General features: G+C 38.7%; 3 protein-coding genes across 3 annotated transcripts; 2 read left to right on the top strand and 1 right to left on the bottom strand.

Moving 5' to 3' along the window:
* The first annotated feature begins 278 nt into the window (after nucleotides 1-278).
* LOC107387650 (interferon a3) lies at nucleotides 279-1319 on the top strand. The gene is made up of 5 exons (XM_070545287.1): nucleotides 279-426; nucleotides 591-677; nucleotides 765-914; nucleotides 1049-1132; nucleotides 1224-1319. Exons 1-5 carry the CDS (start codon nucleotides 295-297, stop codon nucleotides 1317-1319), a joined length of 549 nt encoding a protein of 182 aa, XP_070401388.1. The 5' UTR covers nucleotides 279-294.
* A 2333-nt stretch (nucleotides 1320-3652) lies between these two features.
* On the top strand, nucleotides 3653-4571 carry LOC107387519 (interferon a3-like). The gene is made up of 5 exons (XM_015962537.3): nucleotides 3653-3784; nucleotides 3869-3952; nucleotides 4070-4219; nucleotides 4309-4386; nucleotides 4473-4571. Exons 1-5 carry the CDS (start codon nucleotides 3653-3655, stop codon nucleotides 4569-4571), a joined length of 543 nt encoding a protein of 180 aa, XP_015818023.3.
* A 1213-nt stretch (nucleotides 4572-5784) lies between these two features.
* cd79b (CD79b molecule, immunoglobulin-associated beta) lies at nucleotides 5785-12984 on the bottom strand. The gene is made up of 5 exons (XM_015962746.3): nucleotides 12815-12984; nucleotides 8782-9078; nucleotides 8575-8693; nucleotides 7596-7649; nucleotides 5785-6008 (listed from the first exon to the last, which is right to left on the bottom strand). Exons 1-5 carry the CDS (start codon nucleotides 12864-12866, stop codon nucleotides 5922-5924), a joined length of 609 nt encoding a protein of 202 aa, XP_015818232.3. The 5' UTR covers nucleotides 12867-12984; the 3' UTR covers nucleotides 5785-5921.
* Between the last annotated feature and the right edge of the window lie 1598 nt (nucleotides 12985-14582).

Raw genomic sequence — 14582 nt, 5'->3', positions numbered from 1 at the left:
ATGTCTGATCCTTCTTTCCTAATAAATTAGATGTTAAAGAGAAGAAACGATCCTCTGTTTTTAGGTGAAAACCATCTGACAGTACTTTTGGTGGTCTTATGAATAAATTCATGTGAAACATGGAGCTTTTGTTTTCAGATTGATGAGCTGAAAGCCACGCTGACCTTCAGTCTAAAATGAAAAATGGGTCTCAGCTTTATAAGAGCTGCTGCAGGTCAGCTCCAACAGAACATCCAAAGACATCTGAAGAGTTTGCTTCCTACTGAAGAAGATTTTTACACACTCTTATTAAAAATGCTGAGCAGGGTTCTGTTTGCCTGTGTGTGTCTGGGTCTGTACAGCGCATGCTCCTCTCTGAGCTGCAGGTGGATGGATCAAAAATTCAGTCAGTTCAGTGGAACATCCTTAGACCTGCTGGATATGATGGTGAGTGGACTCTTGGTAACACGTTTACATTCTGGTGACATCATTGTTGAATACAACAGCTGATGTGTGTTGTGTGTGTGTGTGTGTGTGTGTGTGTGTGTGTGTGTGTGTGTGTGTGTGTGTGTGTGTGTGTGTGTGTGTGTGTGTGTGTGTGTGTGCTGCAGGCTAATAACTCCACTAACAGCACTGAGGCTGAGGAGAACACTGTAGGCTTCCCTCATTATCTGTACCACCAGGCCTCCAAAGCTTCAGTGAGTCAGTCTCATTTCTGTCCATAGAAAAGCTGAATGTGTGTCAGTGGAAATAGGAAACTTTAATCGATAATCTTTTTACTCCAGGCGGAGGATAAAGTAGCGTTCATGGTCCAGATTCTGGAGGAGGTGTTGTCCCTGTTTGAGGAGGACCACAGCTCTTCATCTTGGGAGGAGACCACAGAGGAGAACTTTCTCAGCGTCATCAACCAACAGGCTGAAGAGCTCCACTCCTGCGTAGGTCCACTTTCACTGAGCCTGGGGCATTATTTTTTACATATTTAAACCAACTTTTTGTAAACTAAACATGAATAAACCTGAACAAAGATGTTGGTTTTACTTTCTAACTTTTCCTCTTGGAATAAATTTAGATTGGAGGTCAAGGCCACACGAAGATGAATGTGAAGCTGCAGAAGTATTTCAAGAGACTGTCAGATGAAATCCTGAAGAAAATGGTGAGTCTTGGTCTGAGTTTTGGTCTGATGTAAAAATGACATTTTAAACATAAATGGTTTTGTGATGCTGATGACCCTGTGGTGTGTGCAGGGCCACAGCGCTGAAGCCTGGGAGCTGATCAGGAAGGAAATCAAAGCTCATCTGATCAAAGTAGACAATCTCCCATCTTTACTCACCAGAAACTGACATCGGGTCCCTGATCTACCTCTCACATGAAGAATTATTTTTCATAGCCAATATTTATTTATTTATCCATTTCTATTTGTATTGGAAAATATAAATCTTTACTAATTCGATATTTATGGTATAAAATGTTTGTTTTTTGCTTGCAATAAATAACTGAATAAAAGCCTCAAACGAAACATTTTGACTTTTATTTTATTCATAAAAGGATGGGACACATGTTAAACATGAAAAATTAGAATATGAAGTCTGAAGCAGACTGGGAGACCATCTAAAGGCTCAGGAACCCTTTGGTGCTCTGATTCATTAGCTGGTTGTAGAGTGAGAGACTTTTTTAATCTAGCATTTTGAGCCTTTTGACAATTGTCTGAGATTTATAATGTGAGATTTTCCTAAGCTGTAACACACAATCATCACAATTATAACACATAAGGCTTGAAATATCAGGATTTCCATGGAATAAGTCTGTCTCAAATATTAGTTTCACCTTTTAAGTTGAATTACTGAAGTAAATGAACTTTTGCACCATATTCTAATTTTCCAGTGAAACTGGAAGACAAAGTGTGTTTTACAGAACAGGAGAATGTTTTGTCACATCTTCTTACAGTGATCATAATGTGTAGCCCGAGGCAAACTTTAAAACACAATTTTCATTTGCAAACACTTATTTTATCACAGTTCAGGCATCAGGTATTTTATTTATTTATTTTTATATATTTTTTGCCTTTCTCATTTTTAAAACCCCTTGGGAGTTTTTCTTTGAAACTGTTAACTCTATCTATTTTGTATAAACATTTTCACGTTTTGTCTTGTTTTAGTTGCGTAGCAGTTCACCGACTGATTAAACACAAAAACAATTAGCACCTTTTGAACTAATGCGTTTTTTGTTAAATTAAAATGGTTTTATTCCGTCACCTTGTTACCTTAATGCTGCTTTTAACCAGCAGGCAGAGCACTTTTTCTCAAAAATAAATATATTTTTCCAAGTTAAAGTAAACATGTAAAATAAAATAAAACAAAATAAAATAAATAAAATATGAAAATCTGGAACAGAGCAACGCAGCAATTTACAAAACACCTATTTCTAGGGCAGTATCTGCTAATAATGACAAAAAAAAACCTTAGGGCAAATTGAGAAGAGAGAGAGAGAGAGATATGGAGAATAGGTTTTTAAGTATTTGAGAAAAAGCTCAACATAACGGTACGTTAACTTACATATATAACTACATGGCTCATCTGTTTCAGAATGACGTCACGCAGTTCTTGGATGATGATGATGATGATGATGCCATACGATCTTCTACTGGGGTTTCATGACTTTACAGTTAAAAACTGCTGCAAAAAATAGGTTCACTGAATTGAATCAATGAAACAAACGGTTGTTTATTTAGTTTTGTTGTTCAGTGACCAAGGTAAAACTAAACAAAGGCACAGCACAGCACCCAAAGGAGATTTTTCATTCGCTTGCGTGGCACTGATCTGCAAACGCATCAAACACAATTTTCTCTAATTTAAGCCGTTTAAATTAAATCAAATATGCGTTTTGTGACTTCCTGGAGACATTTAAACGAAGTTTAGAGCAAATACTCACGTCTAATGAAACGGACTGATCACCAACAGAAGGATCAGAGTCAACAGCTGCCTTTCAGTCGGCATTTCAGCCGTGTCAGAGCTGCAAATACTTTCATTTTCTGTTTAAAACCGGAACTTCCCTTTTATGGGGCAATGACGACACAACGGAGTAAACCGAAGGGAAGTGATGCAATCTGACTAGTCAAGTATTGTTTATTCCGGACTCTTAGTCCAATTCACAGAAGTAGAAAAACAGATAAGATAACATGGAATGACAACATGACAGCACGAGACAATAGCAAAAAACAGACAATTACAACACAGTGTGAAAATACAGCACAAATTATTGTAACTCCCTAACCTAAAACAGAAAATAAGACTATTATAGACTCTTAAAGACGGAACACAGTCAACAAGAACATGCATGGTCTGTTTTACACCTGAATTATGAATTAGAACATGTCCAATACTTCCACACCGAGCTTTATAGAATACTGGACTTGAGAACATACAGTCTTTTACTTTTGTTTTGATTATTATTAGCCTACTTTATCGGGCTTTGTGGTTGTTTTGATTCAGTCCGTACTGTTTCAGGTCTCAGTTACACACCTGTCTGCTCAGGTGAAATCCGCGCTGATGTCTGAAAAATGAAATGAGGTGTGCTTGTTTTTAAAAGAGCTGCTGCAGGTCAGCCACAGAACATCGGAGGACAGCCGAAGAGATTGCTTCGTCTTATAGAAGAGTTTTACACACTTTTATTAAAAATGCTGAGCAGGGTCTTGTTTGCCTGCGTGTGTCTGGGTCTGTACAGCGCATGCTCCTCTCTGAGCTGCAGGTGGATGGATCAAAAATTCAGCCAGTTCAGTGGAGCGTCCTTAGACCTGCTGGATATGATGGTGAGTGGACACTTCTGCATTTATTCTCATGAACTGAAGGTTTAACCATCTCCTGTAAATCTAATCTGAGTGTTCTGGGTTCAGGCTGATCATCAGATCAGTGAGGATGAAGAAGTGATTATTATTCCTTTCCCTCATTATCTTTACCGCCAAGCTTCCAGAGCCCCGGTAAGACACCAACTTCTGCAAAAATAAATAAACAAAATAAAATAAATGAATAAATAAATAAATGTAAATTTTTTAAATTTATTTTCTAATTTATGAATGTTTTTCTTCTTGCTCCAGATGGAGGATAAAGTAGCGTTCATGGTCCAGATTCTGAAGGAGGTGTCCTCCCTGTTTGAGGAGGACCATGTCTCGTCATCATGGGAGGAGGTCACAGAGGAGAACTTTCTCAGTGTCATCAACCAACAGGCAGATGAGCTCCACTCCTGCGTAAGAGTCATTCACATCTCAATGCCTTTACAGGTCTTTTTAAACCAGATTTTTAAACTAAAACGACCCTTTTTGATTTTGTTCTGCAGGTTGGAGGACACAGGTGGACAAACACGAGGCTCCACATGTATTTCAAGAGACTCTCACGCACTGTTTTTGGACAAATGGTGAGCCTGCCCTTCTGAACTTAATAAAAAATACAGATTCCTGATTCTTTAAACTTTGACTAATTTAAATGTTCTTGTGTGTGCAGGGCCACAGCCGTGAAGCCTGGGAGCTGGTTTTGAAAGAAATCAAAGCTCATCTGATCAAAGCAGACCATCTGGTGTCATCTTTAGTCACTAGAAATTGACATCTGACAAATATTTATTTATTTATTTATTTATTTATTTATTTATTTATTTATTTATTAATAAATTTGTTTTTTGTACATAAAATATCAACACAATAAAAAGAGGCTCAATACTGGAAGGTTGAAATCTGTTTATTACTACAAACATAACAAACACTGTTAGTAAACACCAGGTGAATGTGTGAAATATTCAAGTAAGCAAAAATAATTTTACACACACTCTATACAAAACTACCCAAATCACCTAAATAAAATAAAAAAACTGAGTGAAGTTTTAATGTTTGAGTTATTATCAAGAGTTAATAAAATAATTAGAAAACAATGCAGCAAAGATAAAAGCTGTTTTCTTAAAGAATGCTGTTACATTTTAATGTCCACACTAAGAAAAAAAAGCTAGAAGGGTTTCTTTGTCTGTTAACAATCTTGACCCATAAGGAAGATAGCGATATTGCAAGAATTAAAAGAAAGTTATAATAATGTATTTATTAATTTCATTTTAAAATGCCTCATATAATTTAAAGGTCAACTTTTGTCATATTTTAAACACATTTGCAGCGGTCTCTTGTAGGAATGAATGCCTTGTAATTCGCAATTTGGGGACCCAGGAGTGCATGTTTGAGGATGTAAAAGTCAGCGGGAGGAGAGTAGCTTCAGATGACAGAATTGGGAGTCTTATTTCCTCATATTTGGACATCTCGCCTCTGATAGGCTAACAGTAACGCAACTCTACCACTAACTCTGTTTGCTTTGCAACATGGATGTTTTATTTCCACTAATAACACAAGCCTGAAGGAGTTCTGCTGTGTAGTGGAGTTGCTAACGCTAACGGTTAGCCTCTGCCAGCCGAGACTTTCTCTGCTGATTCCTGGACGCTAAACCAACTACAACCTTCCTCGTTGTGAGTCGAGATGAGTGAGTGCATGAATTTTAAGTGACAGTGTGACGTAGATCTGTCAGGATTTTTGAAATCTCAACGTTTCACCATCTATTTTCTATCAGAAGCTTCACCATCTATTTTCTATCAGAAGCTAATGCAGGAGATGTGTAGGAGACTATTTTCATGTTCAGCCTGCATGAAAAACTCAGAGAGATCATTTTCAAAAATAACAAAAAATTGTTTCTAAGTCAACCTCCTCTTTAAGATTTGATTTCAGTTTTTACTGTTAAGTTCAGTATATGCGTTGGTAAAAAAAAAAAAAAAGCTCAGATGTGTTCTGCCCAGGGTGTGGCCAGCATATAAAATGATTCAAACTGCACGTCTTGAAGAAACACATGTATCGGTACATCTGATGTGTTGTTTCCATCAAAAAACCTCCACGAACATGTTCTGAGTATTTGTAGGTGTCAGTCTCACTCCCAGGGGGCCTCGGCTCCTTCAGTCTGATACAAAGAAAGGTCCTCATACAGAGCTCCTTCACACGTTTCGATCGCCAAGCCCTAAGGAGTGGAAAAGATGGCTTTGAGTGATTATGATGGATCCAAAAACAGTAATCAAAGGAGGTGTTGATAAACTACATTTTCTACCATGCTTGGGTCTGGATTTATGCAACAGGTTGGTTAAACAGATACTAGGCAGTTTTGCTTGCTTTAGCACTACCTAGTGTCCAATAATAATTCACTGTGGTTAAACCGAAAGCAAAACCTATCTCCTCACTGTGTGTTCATCCTTTTAACACGTTAATCAAACAGCTGAAAGGTCTCCTCAGCCTTCATGGCCCCTGTTTCACACTGAAAGCGTCAGTGGCACGGAACGGCAGTGGAACGTCACTAGCCTGGCCTGCCAGACTCATCTGCAGTGGCGGATTTAGCAATTTGGGGGCCCAAGGCAAACACAGACATGGGGCCCCCCTACACAAAATGTTCGACAATCTCATCTTTAACTGGATTTGCGAATTTGGTGCACTACTGCCACCAACTGGACTGGAGTGGAATAACTACCAATCACTTCCTGTTTGTGCATCTGCATCTTAAAGGAATAGTCCATTGTGGCATTAACAGAGGGGTGCCAGCAGTCAGGGCTAGGGGCCCCCCCCCAACATAAGGGGGCCCTAGGCGGCCGCCGACCTATGCTTAATGGTAAAACCGCCACTGCTCCTCTGTTTAATTCTGCACAGAGAAAGGGTCTGGGAATTTTCCTGTTTAAATAACCCCACCCCCTGAGAATTCTAACTGAGCCCTGTGCTGAGTAGCGTACATCACCCACCATAACGCAGAGTAAGTCAAACATGGCAACTGAAGCGGAGTTCTCTACGGTTCTTTCCTCTGGTCTAAATGAATTAGACATGTCGTTAAAACAACAAGTAGAAGCACTAAAAGCCTTTCTTCTAAAGAAAGATGTTTGTGCTGTCGTCAGACTCCATTTTTGACTACAGCTAAAAAACTACAGCGTCACGGACGTCACACACAGCTACAGTCAGTTTCTCACAAACAACGACGATAGCGGCGGAGTTTGCTGTGGCTCTTTCCTCTGTTCTAAATGACTCAAATGTCTTTAAAACCACAAGTAGAAGCGCTAAAGGCATTTCTTCAAAAACAAAAGATGTTTGTGCCGTTGCTAGGTGCCTTTTTTTTAATACTGCAAGAAAACTACCGCGCCGTACAGTCAGCATTTCCGTCTTTTTTCTGATTGGTTACTTTTGAGCTGTGTAGTCCCGCCACTCATGTGCCTCTCTGCCTGTTGTCATGGGCAGTAGTTCTCCACAAATGTTACATTCTGACTTTGTGAACAAAAGGTAAAACAAAAAATATATCATGAGGTGAAGGGAATATTTAGCCTGTTCCTAATACATACAGCAGCAACGACAAAAGAAAAAAACTACAAAAACAATTGTGGTTTTAAACTCAGTGGTGCAAGACCAGCATGTGTCCTGTTGACTGTCAGTTGTGCACTTGTGATTTTTATGTAAAATGAGACCCTGCAGCTGTGCTGTTTGCTCACCGTAACAGAACCAGAACCGTGCAGACTGCTGATCAAAGCATATCCATGCATCTTTCTAATTTAAACACAGAGAAAATTAAACTAACCTCATAGATGTGGTGAGTTTCAGGCTCCTCATAAATGCTGTCACTGGTTTCCACCTGTTTAAAAACAACAAAGAATTACAGAAATATAAAAAAAACATGTAAAGATTTGAAAAAGTTTGCAGTACATGTACTATAAGTAGAAATTAGACCTAGAAATTACAAATCAAACATTTAAAATTGTGATCTTGCTGAAGTTACATTTGAAAGCATCATTTGAAGTTAAATTTCCTATCGATGCAAATAAAAACTTACAGCAAACAAATGCAGTGAGAACAGGAGAAGCATCTTCAATAAAATGTAGAAAAAGTGACGCTTTCCTGGATTTTTCTGAAGAATACAGTCAGAAAATTCTTTCTTTCTTTCTTTCTTTCTTTCTTTCTTTCTTTCTTTCTTTCTTTCTTTCTTTCTTTCTTTCTTTCTTTCTTTCTTTCTTTCTTTCTTTCTTTCTTTCTTTCTTTCTTTCTTTCTTTCTTTCTTTCTTTCTTTCTTTCTTTCTTTCTTTCTTTCTTTCTTTATAAATGTATAAAAGCCCTAAATTTATAAAAGCCCTAATTAACTCTCGCCATCCTCTTTAGAGGCCTGAAAAAAACAAAAAGGATTCAATAGGAGAAAAGTAATGAAATTCCTTAACCTATTGAAGAAGAAGCAGTCTAAACTGTAGGTTCCTCACATCAAGTTTCAATTTTACAATAAAGGTTTTGCTAATTATTTAGTTTTGGGAAATTACCTTAAGTGTTTTAAAGTTCTATAAAGTTATGAAGTAACCCTCAAGAGCCTATAGGTAAAGTAAAAAATGCCACAACAGAAGCTTGGAACACAGGAGGATATCAAACATGATCTACTTGGCGTGCTGGGGTTGTCCTCCCTCAGATGTGTTTGTCTGGTCTTATTGCTTACACTAACTAAAAATGGTGATTTTAAAAATGTTGTTTCTCAGCAAAACGTCAAAATGTCGTGAAGTCAAAAGCTCGTTTCTCACCAGTTTGTGTTTGCGCAGCAGCACAGCAGTAATGCATGCTGCCAACATCAGGCCCTGCAGAACAATGAGACCATCCTTCACCTTGCTCCTGTGCAAGGTAGCAGAAAGGTCAATGGGTCCTAAGAGGAGCAAAATGTGGTGTCAGTTACTGCGTTTTAAACGTGACCTGGAGCAGGAATAAAGTAACCCTTAGTTACATTCACTTACGGACTACTTGCAGTTTGGTTCCCGGCCCCCAGGTGTTGTTTATTTTGCAGAAATAAACCCCACTGTCCTGTGTTTGGAGCGCGCTGAGGTAAAGGAAAGCATTTTGAATCAAATCCTTACGTTCAAGCGTAATCCTTTCATCGGTCTGAATCTCCATCTTCTGTGTGTTGTATTCATCGGCCTTGTACCACTTCACAGTGCTGTTCAGATGCTTTAGTGAAGAAGAACAGTAAATCCCCACACTGTGGCCAGTTTTCACCCCATAAAACCGAGGCTTCTGGCTGATTTGCAAGGCGACTGTGCAAAAGAAACAAAATGGGCCACAGTTAGTGAACATGCAGGCATTAATGTACACAGTTTATTGGGAGTGGAGAAGGTAAATAATCATAACAATTTTGAATCAAAGAGCAAACAGTTTTGCTACAAAATGAAGGAAAACTAGAAGAGGGTTGATGGATGTTAACAGAGTGGTGAGCCAATAGAAGAGAAAAGACAAAAGAACAAATGATCATTGCTGACCCATGCTTTTGTGCTGTTGCTATACCAACAAGTAAACACAGAAGATTCATCATCACCAGGCTACACTATGTGTGTAATACAGGTGCTGGCCAGTAAATTAGAATATCATCAAAAGGTTGAAAATATTTCAGTAATTCCATTCAAAACGTGAAACTTGTACATTATATTCATGCAATGCACACAGACCAATGTATTTCCAATGTTCATTACATTTAAATTTGATATTCATAAGTGACAACTAATGAAAACTCCAAATTTGGTATCTCAAAAAATTAGAATATTCTGAAAAGGCTGAATATAGAAGACACCTGCTGCCACTCTAATCAGCTGATTTACTCAAAACACCTGCAAAGGCCTTTAAAAGGTCCCTCAGTCTTGTTTTGAAGGCACCACAATCATGGGGAAGACTTCTGACTTAACAGCTGTCCAAAAGACAATCATTGACACCTTGCACAAGGAGGGCAAGACACAAAAGGTGATTGCTAAAGAAGCTGGCTGTTCGCAGAGCTCTGTGTCCAAGCACATTAACAGACAGGCGAAGGGACGGAAAAAATGTGGTAGAAAAAAGTGTACAAGCTCTAGGGATAACCGCACCCTGCAGAGAATTGTGACGACAAACCCATTCAAAAATGTGGGGGAGATCCACAAAGAGTGGACTGCAGCTGGAGTCAGCGCTTCAAGAACCACCACGAGGAGACTCATGAAAGACATGGGATTCAGGTGTCGCATTCCATGTGTCAAGCCACTCTTGAACAAGAAACAGCGCAAGAAGCGTCTCGCCTGGGCCAAGGACAAAAAGGACTGGACTGATGCTGAGTGGTCCAAAGTTATGTTTTCTGATGAAAGCAAGTTCTGCATTTCCTTTGGAAATCAAGGACCCAGAGTCTGGAGGAAGAGCGGAGAAGCACAGAATCCACGTTGCATGAGGTCCAGTGTAAAGTTTCCACCGTCAGTGATGGTGTGGGGTGCCATGTCATCTGCCGGTGTTGGCCCACTCTGTTTCCTGAGGTCCAGGGTCAATGCAGCCGTCTACCAGGAAGTTTTAGAGCACTTCATGCTTCCTGCTGCTGACCAACTTTATGGGGATGCAGACTTCACCTTTCAACAGGACTTGGCACCTGCACACAGTGCCAAAACCACCAGCACCTGGTTCAAGGACCATGGTATCCCTGTCCTTGATTGGCCAGCAAACTCGCCTGACCTTAACCCCATAGAAAATCTATGGGGTATTGTGAAGCGGAGGATGCAATACGCTAGACCCAACAATGCAGAGGAGCTGAAGACGACTATCAGAGCAACCTGGGCTCTCATAACACCTGAGCAGTGCCACAGACTGATCGAGTCCATGCCACGCCGCATTACTGCAGTTATTGAGGCAAAAGGAGCCCCGACTAAGTATTGAGTGCTATACATGCACATTCTTTTCATGTTCATTCTTTTCAGTTGGCCAACATTAGAGAAACAAACATTTTTTCATTGGCCTTTAGAATATTCTAATTTTCTGAGATACCAGATTTGATGTTTTCATTGGTTGTCACCTATAAATATCAAAATTAAACGTAATAAACATCGGAAATACATTGGTCTGTGTGCATTGCATGAATATAATGTACAAGTTTCACGTTTTGAATGGAATTACTGAAATATTTTCAACCTTTTGATGATATTCTAATTTACTGGCCAGCACCTGTATACCCACGTTCATTGGTATCATTTGTAAGCAGTACTATGAAGTACCAGCACTATTATGGCTACTTGTTTTAACTTTGCTGGAGAATTGCTCCTGGCAAATTAATACTCAAATTTATTTGCATTTCCAAAGGTGATGTTATTTAACCGTGGTATTAATTCAACTGTTTTGAAAATAACATCAGCAGACAAACACTAAAATGATAGTGAACTGTCTTCCTCCTTAAATGTAGACTAGACATGTAAAATGTGCAATCACTACACCATACAACCAAATGAAAATATAGAAAATAACATTTAAATAATTTCCCTTTTGTAAAATCATTTAGTCTGTATTAATTACAGTTAATAAAACATTTTTTCTCGAGTAATCTTTGGGGGCCCCATGGTAGTTGGGGGTTGGGGGGGGGGGGGGGGACCCAAGCAATTGCTTAATTTGAGTATGCCTTGAGCTGGTTCTGCTAAAGATGGACATCAGGCAGAAACAAGAGGACCATTTGCCATTTATAACAGGGTGGTGGGGTTGAAAGGGTCACCAGCTTTAAATTATATATCATTCACATCAAGAGAACTGGACTGTTCACTATGCCACTGTTGTGGTGAAAAAGACCCACCAGAGGCGGTATTTCCTCAGAACACTGAGATGGGCAAACCTTTCTAGAACCATTATTAGTGTTTAAACATATTGCATCACAGCTTGGAAGCTGTTCAGCAGCAGACTAGGCTGCTCCTTTCAGGGTCATTAACACAGCAAAACAAGATGGTAGTTGGTCTTTCGTCGACTCTGGAGAGTGGAGACCACTGAGAAGCAAAATGTCTGCAAGAAAGCGATGTCCAGTTGCCTTCATTCGAAGCCCTTTGGATTGCCATGACCTGGATGACTGAGAACCTTCACCAGCATATTCTAATTCTAATTCCATTTAAATCACTTAAGATCCTAAACAAAGAAATATCAATACATTTTCTGAATGTTTTCACAAACCAGTTTAGAACTAGTTTATAAAAATGTAAAATAAAAGAAAAAATGTGGCTTTCACTTTTTAAATGGAAAATTATTTGGCATTCATTCGATGAAAATTTTAATTTTAAGATGAATTTCTGTTTTGTGCGTCTGAGATATTTTGAGGGCCAGTTTGCTTTTCTCTGATGCCAAAAAAGACCATTACCATTAACCAAAACCCATTAAAAGAAAAGGATGATGAATCAAAACCAGTCATGAAAGTTAGAAATGGATAAATAGTTTCTGTAATTTTCTTCTGAAGTGACAATAAAATGTTTGTTGTCCACAGAACAGGTTGAACAACTGTCAAAAAATTCAATAATGAATTAGAATTAAATTAGTAATTAAATAAACATGTTAATTGTTGTTGTTGCAACATCTCATGTTTATTATTGTATTAATATCAATGTTTAAGTAAACCCTTCACTTGATGTGTTTTTATATAATAAAGTAGAAAGTAATGCCTAAAATAAAGTGAATGGGCTGATACATAAAACAATTTATTGATTTTCAAAGACAACGATTCATCAGCATTACAATATAGTTATGGTTTTTGTCTCATTGGTGAACTTCCTCTTTCCCCCAGATGTCCAGGAAGTAATGGTATAGAGGAGTCAAAAATAACATGCAAAACTCCTGTGTGCACCATAACAACCTTTAAACACACAATAAAATGACAATTGTATGGCTGTTTAATCCTCACAAACCATAATACTATTGCAATGATAAACAGCTCTTAACCAATTTACATCTGTTACCTATCCTCCATCAGTTGCCTATATATGCCATTTTTGGAAGGGAGTTTAGATAAAAGTTAAAACTTACCTGACAGACTGGTCAGTGCTAGCCCACAGAATCCAGCTAAAGTCCAGTGCATGATGACATGCAAGAGGAAAAATCAAAAGAGCTTCTTCAGCTGACAGCGGAGTGCGTCCAAGATTCTACTGGCCCTAAAGGGTTGTGAACACGAGTCATGTGTCAGGCCCACATCTGCAGCTGTGGTGGGTGTGCAGTCTGAGTGAGATAGCACCAGGCAAATGATGGGAGGAGGGCTGCATTGTCGATGAGGCAAGAGACACACACTTGGAACCAAATAGCAAAGTTATTTATTGATATTTACAGGTACAAATCATTTGGAAAGTGTTTTGTGATTACAGCTGTAGTCATAATTATCTAATAGCAAATTATATGAGTTGTGTGTTGTTTTTTTTTTTGGATTCTTACTTAGTTAATATTTAATCATCTGAAAATAATTAGAAAATGTGTCTGCAGTGATGCGGGCATTGTACCGGTTTGTCGTGGTGAAGAGAGAGCTCAGCTGGAAGAAGCTCTCAATGTTCGGTTCATTCTAAATGCCAGCCCTCACCTACGGTCACGAGCTTTGGGTGGTGACTGAAAGAATGAGATCACGGATACGTGTGGCCAAAATGAGTTTTCTCCACAGGGTGTGTGGGCTTTCTCTTAGAGATAGGGTGAGACATTCAGTCATCTTGGAGGGGTTTGGAGATCCACATCCACATTCATCTGGCTCCACATCGAGGAGGAGCCAGATGAAGTGGCTCAGGCATCTGGTTAGAATGCCTCGTGGACATCTTCCTGGTGACGTTATCTCAGCACGTCCAACCAGGAGGAGGCCTAAGGAAAGACCCAGGACATGCTATGTTTCTCATCTCACCTGCAAATGCCTCCGCATTCCCCCAGAGGAGGCAAGGCAGCTTTAATAATGTTGCACATTTTACACAGAAGCAATTCAATGAGCTGGCCCAAGTGGCTGGGAAGAGGGAAGTCTGGGCCTCGCTGGTTGGGCTACTGCTCCTGCAACCTAACATGATAAATGAATGAAAATGGATGGATAATTAGGAAATATGAATGTTTTTAGTCTCACAAAAGCCAATTAATGAATAGATTTCAACTATCAATAGTGCATGTTTATGTATCATATAAAACAATGTTCAAAAAGAGCTTAATGTTTGCCTTAGAGTGGCTGTCATAAAGATAAAAAAATTACACCTCAGACATTTTGGAGTATTTTGTACTTAATTATTATTGAATAATTTATTTAGCAGGGGATGTTAAATATATTTGTTAAGTTCTCTAAAAATTAAATGTCTTAATTTTTAGAACATTTTGTTTTATTTTTTGGGTCATGATTTTTTTGGGGGGAATGGAGATGTGGACCTGGTGTTTTTGCTTCTTTAGCCCTCTGAAACCAGGAGTCGTCATGTTAGAAAACACTAAGGACTCGTAATGATATTTTAAACATGGTTTTAGTACAATGACTGTTTTATGCAGATTTCCAAATGTCTATGGCAAATATGAAAATTACATGTAAAATTTATAAAAACTGTTAAAACGTACAAGGTTATACTTTGGAAATTAGTGATGCCACCTTATTTGTTCTTTGATCTAAAAATATAAGTATATTTCAGAGTGTTACATTTGTATGACAATATCGAAGGTTTGCAAGTTTTTTTTACACAACCGTGGCATCTGGGCACTTCTGGGAAGTTTTTACAAGTAAAAACAATCTTGTGAGAAAAGCAAAAAGAAGGCAGGAGCATTCAAAGTGACAAAATATTTCATAGGTGCAAGC

The sequence above is a fragment of the Nothobranchius furzeri genome, chromosome 16 (genome assembly GCF_043380555.1).
Source record: "Nothobranchius furzeri strain GRZ-AD chromosome 16, NfurGRZ-RIMD1, whole genome shotgun sequence".
Lineage (NCBI taxonomy): Eukaryota > Metazoa > Chordata > Actinopteri > Cyprinodontiformes > Nothobranchiidae > Nothobranchius > Nothobranchius furzeri.
The sequence above is the reverse complement of the archived record's forward strand: the minus strand, read 5'-3'. Positions and strand labels throughout refer to the sequence as shown.

Excerpts from the sequence above, each read along its gene's own strand:
- LOC107387650 (XM_070545287.1), top strand. The coding sequence starts at position 295 with ATGCTGAGCAGGGTTCTGTTTGCCTGTGTGTGTCTGGGTCTGTACAGC. Across the intron at positions 678-764 it reads ACCAGGCCTCCAAAGCTTCA|GCGGAGGATAAAGTAGCGTT; the intron begins GTGAGTCAGTCT and ends TTTTTACTCCAG. Across the intron at positions 915-1,048 it reads CTGAAGAGCTCCACTCCTGC|ATTGGAGGTCAAGGCCACAC; the intron begins GTAGGTCCACTT and ends GAATAAATTTAG.
- LOC107387519 (XM_015962537.3), top strand. The coding sequence starts at position 3,653 with ATGCTGAGCAGGGTCTTGTTTGCCTGCGTGTGTCTGGGTCTGTACAGC. Across the intron at positions 3,785-3,868 it reads TAGACCTGCTGGATATGATG|GCTGATCATCAGATCAGTGA; the intron begins GTGAGTGGACAC and ends TTCTGGGTTCAG. Across the intron at positions 3,953-4,069 it reads GCCAAGCTTCCAGAGCCCCG|ATGGAGGATAAAGTAGCGTT; the intron begins GTAAGACACCAA and ends TTCTTGCTCCAG.
- cd79b (XM_015962746.3), bottom strand. The coding sequence starts at position 12,866 with ATGCACTGGACTTTAGCTGGATTCTGTGGGCTAGCACTGACCAGTCTG. Across the intron at positions 8,694-8,781 it reads AACCAAACTGCAAGTAGTCC|GACCCATTGACCTTTCTGCT; the intron begins GTAAGTGAATGT and ends TGCTCCTCTTAG. Across the intron at positions 7,650-8,574 it reads TGCTGCGCAAACACAAACTG|GTGGAAACCAGTGACAGCAT; the intron begins GTGAGAAACGAG and ends GTTTTTAAACAG.